This window comes from Xyrauchen texanus, chromosome 32 (genome assembly GCF_025860055.1).
Source record: "Xyrauchen texanus isolate HMW12.3.18 chromosome 32, RBS_HiC_50CHRs, whole genome shotgun sequence".
In the NCBI taxonomy this organism is placed as follows: domain Eukaryota; kingdom Metazoa; phylum Chordata; class Actinopteri; order Cypriniformes; family Catostomidae; genus Xyrauchen; species Xyrauchen texanus.
Genome location: NC_068307.1, coordinates 16,540,624 through 16,550,290, shown reverse-complemented (window position 1 = coordinate 16,550,290; position 9,667 = coordinate 16,540,624). Strand labels below are relative to the sequence as shown.

The 9,667-nt window shown below is 38.1% G+C and overlaps 1 protein-coding gene across 3 annotated transcripts in view; it reads right to left on the bottom strand.

Moving 5' to 3' along the window:
- Window positions 1-9,667, bottom strand: part of LOC127625796 (ATP-binding cassette sub-family C member 10-like) — a 35,134-nt gene that overhangs the window by 4,147 nt on the left and 21,320 nt on the right. The window contains exons 5-6 of one of the 3 annotated variants that reach the window (XM_052101152.1): window positions 6,259-9,628; window positions 2,179-5,043 (exon numbers count right to left, since the gene is read on the bottom strand). The exons of 1 other annotated variant lie outside the window; for it this stretch is intronic. In XM_052101152.1, coding sequence (XP_051957112.1) covers window positions 2,852-5,043; window positions 6,259-9,628 — 5,562 coding nt within the window. In that variant the 3' untranslated portion in view covers window positions 2,179-2,851. Of the gene's footprint in view, window positions 1-2,178; window positions 9,629-9,667 lie in introns of those variants that run through there. One more of the 3 variants, XM_052101151.1, reaches the window with a different exon arrangement.

Below are 9,667 nucleotides of genomic sequence, written 5' to 3'. Positions count from 1 at the left end.
CAGGCTTCATCGTGCTCTCAGTATTTTTTCCTCATTAAAAAATTTTAACTCCTAAAGACATAAATTGTAATTTTGCAATATATCTAGGAAATCATGACCACTCAGATTAAAATGAAGGCTCCAGTCATATCAGTAACATTATAAAAGCTGTTTATTCTACATGGAGAGGGTCCACACATGGGGGCTGCCATGATAGAATCACATGACCAGCCGAATACTACTCGCTTAATCTCAGTAACCGTCCTGTTATTTGACACTTTCTCTTAAAGTAATCATTGCTGACCAGGACTGGACTGGGAAGAGAAATCGGCCCAGGATTTTACATTCGCTGTCCTTTTCTGCATATCGCAGGGCCGTTTTGTGGTCTGTTTTGCAATACACGGCGGCTCATTTCAGCTTATTGCGACCAGCCTGCCCGCTCAGTTCTCCCGATGGCCAGTATGCCTCTGATCGGCCCCAAAGTGCGTTGGCCAACCGGGAAAATGCCCGGTATTCCAGATTACCAGTCAGCTGTTGCTGACTGAGAATACAAAATTTCTACAATGGCATCTGAAACTGAAACCTTTCTATTTTAAATGGTGCTGTATCTTAGCCACTAGGTGTCAGAGTAAGTCCAAGATGACACGAAGACAAAAGTTACTGAGTGCACAAAGGTAATTTTGTAGCCAAATTACCGGTCAGAGATTTTCTGAGTATGGTGTCATAATTCAAAAGCAATGACAATTAGAGATGTGAACAAAAGTTTCCTTTATTATATTTTATTCAAAGTGCAGATTCCATTGGAAATGTCTTGGCCTATAATGGGGCTCATTTAAAAAAAATTAAAATGCCTTTATAATATGCGGTGCAATGGAGCTAAATGCACCCCTTATCGAAAATAAATACACACACACACACACACACACACACACACACACATATATATACTCATGAGGTTTTTATTAGGAACACTATGGTATTAAGTACCCAAAGTTGTCTTCTGCTGTTGTAGCCCCTCCACCTAAAGGTTCGACAAGTTGTGCATTCTGAGATGCTATTCTGCTCACTACAATTCAGATATGCTTGTTGTATATAAACCTAACAGACCTCTCAGATCATTAGGATCAAGTCAGTTAGACATACATAAGTTCATTCAAAACAATTATTTATATGTGCCCCAACAGTAGCCACATATCCAGACTGAATACACTTCTGTTTAGCTGTGCATTTTCTGAGCATTGAGCTGCACTTTTAATTTTACTTTTGTCTTTCTTTCATTTTAATTATCTATTTTATTATTTTTATAAAAAATTTTAATAACTTTTTTCAATATGTGTGTAAATTATAATTATTTTGGGTTATCCTCCGTTTGATCAGGGAACATTAACAACAGTTACGAATGGTGTTAACAACATAGTTATCCTCTGTTTTATCAGGGAAGGTTAACAACAGTGATAGATTGTGTTAACAATTTAATATTCTTTCTTATTATACATTTTTCCAAATTAATTTTATAACTTTTTATTCTTCATGTTCTTAATTTTTTTTAATCTTTTTTTTATGTGTCTTGTATTTTCTTTAAAATGTATATGTAAAGTACTTTGAATTGACATTTTGTATGAAATGTGCTATATAAATAAACTTGCCTTGCCTTACAATAGTACAGAGTGGTTATCTGAGTTACTGTAGCCTTTCTTCAAGCTCGAAATAGTCTGGCCATTGTCTGTTGACCTCTCTCATTAGCAAAGCGTGTCCGTCCGCAGAACTGCTCCTCACTGGATAGTTTTTATTTTTGCCACCATTCTGAGTAAACTCTAGAGACTGTTGTGTGTGAAAATCCCAGGAAATCAGCAGTTACAAAAATACTTAAACCAGCCAGTCTGGCAACCAACAATAATGCCAAGATTGAAATCACTGAGATCATATTTTTCCTGATTCTGATGGTTGATGTGAACATTAACTGAAGCTCCTGACCCGTATCTGTGTGATTTTAAGCACTGCAGCCACATGATTGGCTGATTAGGTAATCACATTAATAAGTAGGTGTACGGGTGTTCCAAAAAAGTACTAAGTGAGAGTATATTTAAATTGGAGAATCAAAATTTGTGTTAACAGAAATTATCAACATTTGTCTTATATTTAAAAAGGCAGAGAGGGGAAATGAAGGTAGTGTTGAGCCAAAGGCAGTGATTTAGAGGCAATAGTAATACAGCAATATTTGCCACCATTTGTAAATACTTTTAATACAACAAAATATTTGTAGTATAACATTTCATATGTTAAAATAACCACATTATTTAAAAACCATTTCCTGTTTATTTCATTAGACTTTAGTCCGTTTGTACCCTAATGTATAGCATTGAATCTATTAATTAATTTGTGCAATAACAGTAACAATCCAAGATGGCACAAAATTAAATAATCACTTTTTACACAACTCATCCACATTATATTCAGAACATGTAAAGAATACATTTTACATAATTTACAATGTTGAGTATTAGCTTTAAAATATTGAATCAGGATTGCTCCACATAATAGTATCAATATCCTATACATTAAATAAATAGATATAAAATCACCTTGTACTTGGAATATATTTGATTTAGAGGCATATGGTCTATAAGTGCAAATGTACATTCACATATATAATGTAACACTTCTTGTATGTAGATGTTTGTCCATAAGTGTTCATGTTAAGATAAGAAGTGTAGAGATAGTTTGTGCAAACCCATTTACAGTGTCTACGTATGTTGATTTATACAAACATGCTAAATAAATCAACCCACTAATAAATTATCAGCTCAGTAAACATGATTACCAATGACAAGCTCATTTTCATCTCCTATTTCCCTTCTTTTTAACTATACCATTATATTAGTTTAGGAAGGTTAAACCTTCCTTTCAATGTGCTTTCTGGAACCTCTAGATCCATTGCATGTGACTGCAGTCCTCTCATTGTTTGTCTACGGCCACTGGATGTCTGTCCATTCTCAATTTGCCTATTTCCCCTTCCATCTATACTAGGCATTCCTTTCCAAGTATAGCATATGTCATCAGTAGTGTAATGACTCTTAGGAATCTTATTAGTTCTTCCATAATAATCTGCTCTACCTCCAATATGGGGTGATCCTTGCATGGTGTTCATTCCCATATTTGAATGTGTCACAGCAAAATGTTCTCTACTTCTTGAAGCATGGGGTTTAGGCACTGACATAGTGTTCCAGTTTTCATCAATATCAAATCCACCTGGTATTCTAATGTCTCTTGAGGGTACATCCATATCATATGTTTTGACTCCTTTGATTTTACCCTTTTGAACTGCAAGATCTTTAGCGTGCATTTGTGCATAGACATCATAATCAGACCCCATGCCTTGAAAATCAGGGCTATCAATTCCTCTTCTAATTTTGGGGTTATTCATCTTTGGAGAATTTACATTAAAGTCCTGTCCTTCTAGCTTGCTTCCTGAAAGACTCAATTTTGGCAGTTTCATTTTACCTGAAGGAGCATCAATGTCAAAGTCTTGTGCGTTCATGTAAAGATTAGGCTTCTCTATATTTAGTCCTTTAAGTTTCCCTTTAGGCATGTCAACATTCATGTCTGGGGCTGTAATATTTGGCTTATGTCCTATGATATTGAAGTCTGGGGAATCAAAGTTGGCCTTAAACAAATCCATTTCAGGGGCCTTGAGTTCATAGTCAGGTGTCTTTATTTTGGGACCTGAGAGACCCAAATCAGGCATCTTTAAAGTGGGCATTTTCCATTTTCCAGAAGGCATGTCCATGTCTGGACGTTTAAGGTCTGTTTTTGGACCTTTGAGCTCAACATTAGGTTCATTAATGCCCATATCAGGGCCATTTATCCCTGCATTTAATTTTGGAATTGATGTGCTCAGATTAATATCTGGCCGATCAACGTCGGCATCCACATTCATTTGTGGCCCTTTCAAGCCTGACATGCCAAAACTTGGCATTTGTAACTTTGGCATTTTGAATTTACCTGAAGGGGCATTAACATCAATATCAGGTGATATGATATCTAGGTTCGGGCCTTTCAAATCAGACTGAGGGAGAGTAAAATCCATGTTTGGATTATCAAGTCCCCCTGTCATTTTGGGGCTTTTGAGGTTCAGATCTGGAGAATTTATTTTAAGATCAGGTCCTTTTGGCTTGTTACCAGAAAAGCCAAATTTTGGCAGTTTCAATTTACCTGAAGGGGTATTTATGTCAAAATCAGGTGCATTCATGTCAAGATTAGGTTTCTTCAAATTTAGTCCCTTAAGATTACCTTTAGGTATATCAACATTCATGTCTGGAGCTGTGATATCTGGCTTATGACCTTTGATGTTAAAGTCTGGGGAATCAAAATCTCCCTTAATCTTTGGAGCTGACAGATCCATTTCAGGAGTCTTCAGTTCATAGTCAGGTGTTTTTAATTTGGGTCCTGACAGACACAAATCAGGCATCTTGAAATTGGGCATTTTCAGTTTTCCAGAAGGCATGTCCAAGTCTGGAAATGTAAGGTCTGTTTTGGGACCTTTGAGGTCAACATTAGGTCCATTAATGCCAATATCAGGGCCATTTATCCCTGCATTTAGTTTGGGAGTTGATGTGCTCAGATTAATATCTGGTTGATCAATGTCGGCATCCACATTCATTTGTGGCCCTTTCAAGCCTGACATGCCAAAACTTGGCATTTTTAACTTTGGCATTTTAAATTTACTTGAGGGGCCATTAACATCAATATCAGGTGATTTGATATCTAAGTTTGGGCCTTTCAAATCAGACTGAGGGAGAGTCAAATCCATGTCTGGGGTATCAAGTCCTCCCTTAATTTTGGGGCTTTTGAGATTCAGATCTGGTGACTTGAATTTAAGATCAGGTCCTTTTGGCTTGCTACCTGAAAAGCCAAATTTAGGCAGTTTCAGTTTACCTGAAGGGGCATTTATGTCAAAATCAGGTTCATTCATGTCGAGATTGGGTTCCTTCAAATTTAGTCCCTTAAGATTACCTTTAGGTATATCAACATTCATGTCTGGAGCTGTGATATCTGGTTTATGACCTTTAATGTTGAAGTCTGGGGAATCAAAGTCTGCCTTAATCTTTGGAGCTGACAAATCCATTTCAGGAGTTTTCAGTTCATAGTCAGGTGTCTTTATTTTGGGACCTGACATGCCAAAACTTGGCATCTTTAACTTTGGCATTTTAAATTTACCTGAAGGGCCATTAACATCAATATTAGGTGATTTGATATCTAGGTTTGGGCCTTTCAAATCAGACTGAGGGAGAGTAAAATCCATGTCTGGGGTATCGAGTCCACCCTTAATTTTGGGGCTTTTGAGATTCAGATTTGGAGAATTGATATTAAGATTGGGTCCTTTTGGCTTGCTACCCGAGATGGCAAATTTTGGCAGTTTTAGTTTACCTGAAGGGGCATTCATGTCAAAATCAGGTGCATTCATGTCAAGATTAGGTTTCTTCAAATTTAGTCCCTTAAATTTACCTTTAGGCATATCAACATTCATGTCTGGAGCTGTGATATCTGGCTTATGACCTTTGATGTTGAAGTCTGGGGTATCAAAGTCTCCCTTAATCTTTGGAGCTGACAGATCAAAGTCAGGGGTATTCAATTCATAGTCAGGTGTTTTTACTTTGGGTCCTGACAGACCCAAATCAGGCATCTTGAAAGTGGGCATTTTCAGTTTTCCAGAAGGCATGTCCATGTCTGGAAGTTTAAGGTCTGTTTTTGGACCTTTGAGGTCAACATTAGGTCCATTAATGCCAATATCAGGGCCATTTATCCCTGCATTTAGTTTGGGAGCTGATGTGCTCAGATTAATATCTGGTTGATCAATGTCGGCATCCACATTCATTTGTGGCCCTTTCAAGCCTGACATGCCAAAACTTGGCATTTTAAACTTTGGCATTTTGAATTTACCTGAGGGGGCATTAACATCAATATCAGGTGATTTGATATCTAGGTTTGGGCCTTTCAAATCAGACTGAGGGAGAGTCAAATCCATGTCTGGGGTATCAAGTCCTCCCTTAATTTTGGGGCTTTTGAGATTCAGATCTGGAGACTTGACTTTAAGATCAGGTCCTTTTGGCTTGCTAACTGAAAAGCCAAATTTTGGCAGTTTCAGTTTACCTGAAGGGGCATTTATGTCAAAATCAGGTGCATTCATGTCAAGATTGGGTTTCTTCAAATTTAGTCCATTAAGATTACCTTTAGGTATATCAACATTCATGTCTGGAGCTGTGATATCTGGCTTATGACCTTTAATGTTGAAGTCTGGGGAATCAAAGTCTGCCTTAATATTTGGAGCTGACAGATCCATTTCAGGAGTCTTCAGTTCATAGTCAGGTGTCTTTATTTTGGGACCTGACATGCCAAAACTTGGCATCTTTAACTTTGGCATTTTAAATTTACCTGAAGGGCCATTAACATCAATATCAGGTGATTTGATATCTAGGTTTGGGCCTTTCAAATCAGACTGAGGGAGAGTCAAATCCATGTTTGGGGTATCGAGTCCACCCTTAATTTTGGGGCTTTTGAGATTCAGATTTGGAGAATTGATATTAAGATTGGGTCCTTTTGGCTTGCTACCAGAGATGCTAAATTTTGGCAGTTTTAGTTTACCTGAAGGGGCATTCAAGTCAAAATCAGGTGCATTCATGTCAAGATTAGGTTTCTTCAAATTTAGTCCCTTAAGATTACCTTTAGGCATATCAACATTCATGTCTGGAGCTGTGATATCTGGCTTATGACCTTTGATGTTGAAGTCTGGGGAATCAAAGTCTCCCTTAATCTTTGGAGCTGACAGATCAATGTCAGGGGTATTCAGTTCATAGTCAGGTGTTTTTAATTTGGGTCCTGACAGACCCAAATCAGGCATCTTGAAAGTGGGCATTTTCAGTTTTCCAGAAGGCATGTCCATGTCTGGAAGTTTAAGGTCTGTTTTTGGACCTTTGAGGTCAACATTAGGTTCATTAATGCCCATATCAGGGCCATTTATCCCTGCATTTAGTTTGGGAGTTGATGTGCTCAGATTAATATCTGGCTGATCAATGTTGGCATCCACATTCATTTGTGGCCCTTTCAAGCCTGACATGCCAAAACTTGGCATTTTAAACTTTGGCATTTTGAATTTACCTGAGGGGGCATTAACATCAATATCAGGTGATTTGATATCTAGGTTTGGGCCTTTCAAATCAGACTGAGGGAGAGTCAAATCCATGTCTGGGGTATCAAGTCCTCCCTTAATTTTGGGGCTTTTGAGATTCAGATCTGGAGACTTGACTTTAAGATCAGGTCCTTTTGGCTTGCTACCTGAAAAGCCAAATTTTGGCATTTTCAGTTTACCTGAAGGGGCATTTATGTCAAAATCAGGTGCATTCATGTCAAGATTGGGTTTCTTCAAATTCAGTCCCTTAAGATTACCTTTAGGTATATCAACATTCATGTCTGGAGCTGTGATATCTGGTTTATGACCTTTAATGTTGAAGTCTGGGGAATCAAAGTCTGCCTTAATCTTTGGAGCTGACAGATCCATTTCAGGAGTTTTCAGTTCATAGTCAGGTGTCTTTATTTTGGGACCTGACATGCCAAAACTTGGCATCTTTAACTTTGGCATTTTAAATTTACCTGAGGGGCCATTAACATCAATATCAGGTGATTTGATATCTAGGTTTGGGCCTTTCAAATCAGACTGAGGGAGAGTCAAATCCATGTTTGGGGTATCGAGTCCACCCTTAATTTTGGGGCTTTTGAGATTCAGATTTGGAGAATTGATATTAAGATTGGGTCCTTTTGGCTTGCTACCAGAGATGCCAAATTTTGGCAGTTTTAGTTTACCTGAAGGGGCATTCAAGTCAAAATCAGGTGCATTCATGTCAAGATTAGGTTTCTTCAAATTTAGTCCCTTAAGATTACCTTTAGGCATATCAACATTCATGTCTGGAGCTGTGATATCTGGCTTATGACCTTTGATGTTGAAGTCTGGGGAATCAAATTCTCCCTTAATCTTTGGAGCTGACAGATCCATTTCAGGGGTCTTTAGTTCATAGTCAGGTGTCTTTAATTTGGGACTTGGCAGACCAAAATCAGGCATCTTGAAAGTAGGTGTTTTCAGTCTTCCAGAAGGCATGTCCATTTCTGGAAGTTTAAGGTCTGTTTTTGAACCTTTGATATCAATGTTAGGTCCATGAATGCCAATATCAGGACCATGTATCCCAGTATTTATTTTGGGAGTTGATGTGCTCAGATTAAGGTCTGCTTGATCAATGTCAGTATCCACATTCATATGTGGCCGTTCTAAGCCTGACAGGCCAAAACGTGGCATCTTTAACTTTGGCATATTGAATTTACTAGAAGGACCATTAACATCAAAATCAGGTGAATTGATATCTAGGTCCGGGCCTTTGAAATCAGATTGAGGGAGAGTCAAATCCATGTCTGGGGTATCAAGTCCTCCCTTAATTTTGGGGCTTTTGAGATTCAGATCTGGAGAATTTATCTGAAGATCGGGTCCTTTTGGCTTGCTACCCGAGAGGCCAAATTTTGGCAGCTTTAATTTACCTGATGGGGCATTAATATCAAGGTCAGATGCATCTATGTCAAGCTTGGGTTTCTTCAAATTTGGTCCCTTAAGTTTACCTTTAGGCATATCAACATTTATGTCTGGAGCTGTGATATCTGCCTTATGACCTTTGATGTTGAAGTCTGGGGAATCGAAGTCTGTGTTAATCTTTGGAGCAGACAGATCCATTTCAGGAGTCTTCAGTTCATAGTCAGGTGTCTTTATTTTGGGTCCTGAGGGACCAAAATCAGGCATGTTGAAAGTGGGCATTTTCAGTTTTCCAGATGGCATGTCCATATCTGGAAGTGTAAAGTCTGCTTTCTGACCTTTAAAATCAGCTTGTGGTCCATCAATCTGACTATTAGAACCATTAAGCCCTGCACCTAATTCAGAGGATGACAATGCCAATTTTGATCCCTCTATTTTTCCATCATAATCAATGTCTGTCTTGTTGAATCCAGGGAGGTTAAACTTGGGCAGTTTTAATTTTGCCCCTTTGAGCAGACTTGATGGAACTTCCATATCAATATCATGGTCATTAAGCTCTGCTTTTGGGCTTTTGAAGTTGCCTTTTGTGAGATTTATCACAGGAGCTCCTTTGGTATTTGGCAGTGTAAGATTTGAATCTGGTGTACTGATACCGAGATCTATTTTTCTATTTTTAAGTTTCCTACCATGTATGTTAATTTCATTATCAACATCACTTGCAATGTCAGCTTTGATCTTTTCTGCTCTCATCAGATCAGGTCCTTGTAATAAGTCTGAGTTGTATTCACTTGTAGAATCCCTGGTATCATCATGTGCCATAAAAGCCCCAAATTTATAAGCAGGTTCTGTTGCATATGGAGTGGGTCGCATACGATCTGCATTCTGGAGGCAAGCTGCAACATTTACCTTGCTTTTACAGTCAGCAGTAGGGAAATCCATTAAATGGGATTTACTGATGTCAGAAGTAGGTCTTTCCCTCTGGCCTGTCAATGAATCTCTGTTTTCTTGAAAAGATTTATTTCCTTTCATGTATTTCTTGACTTTGTTATTGTAGAGCTTGTCATAAGAATCTTTCCACATCTGCTGACAGATTTGAATCATAACATGTCAATGATTTTG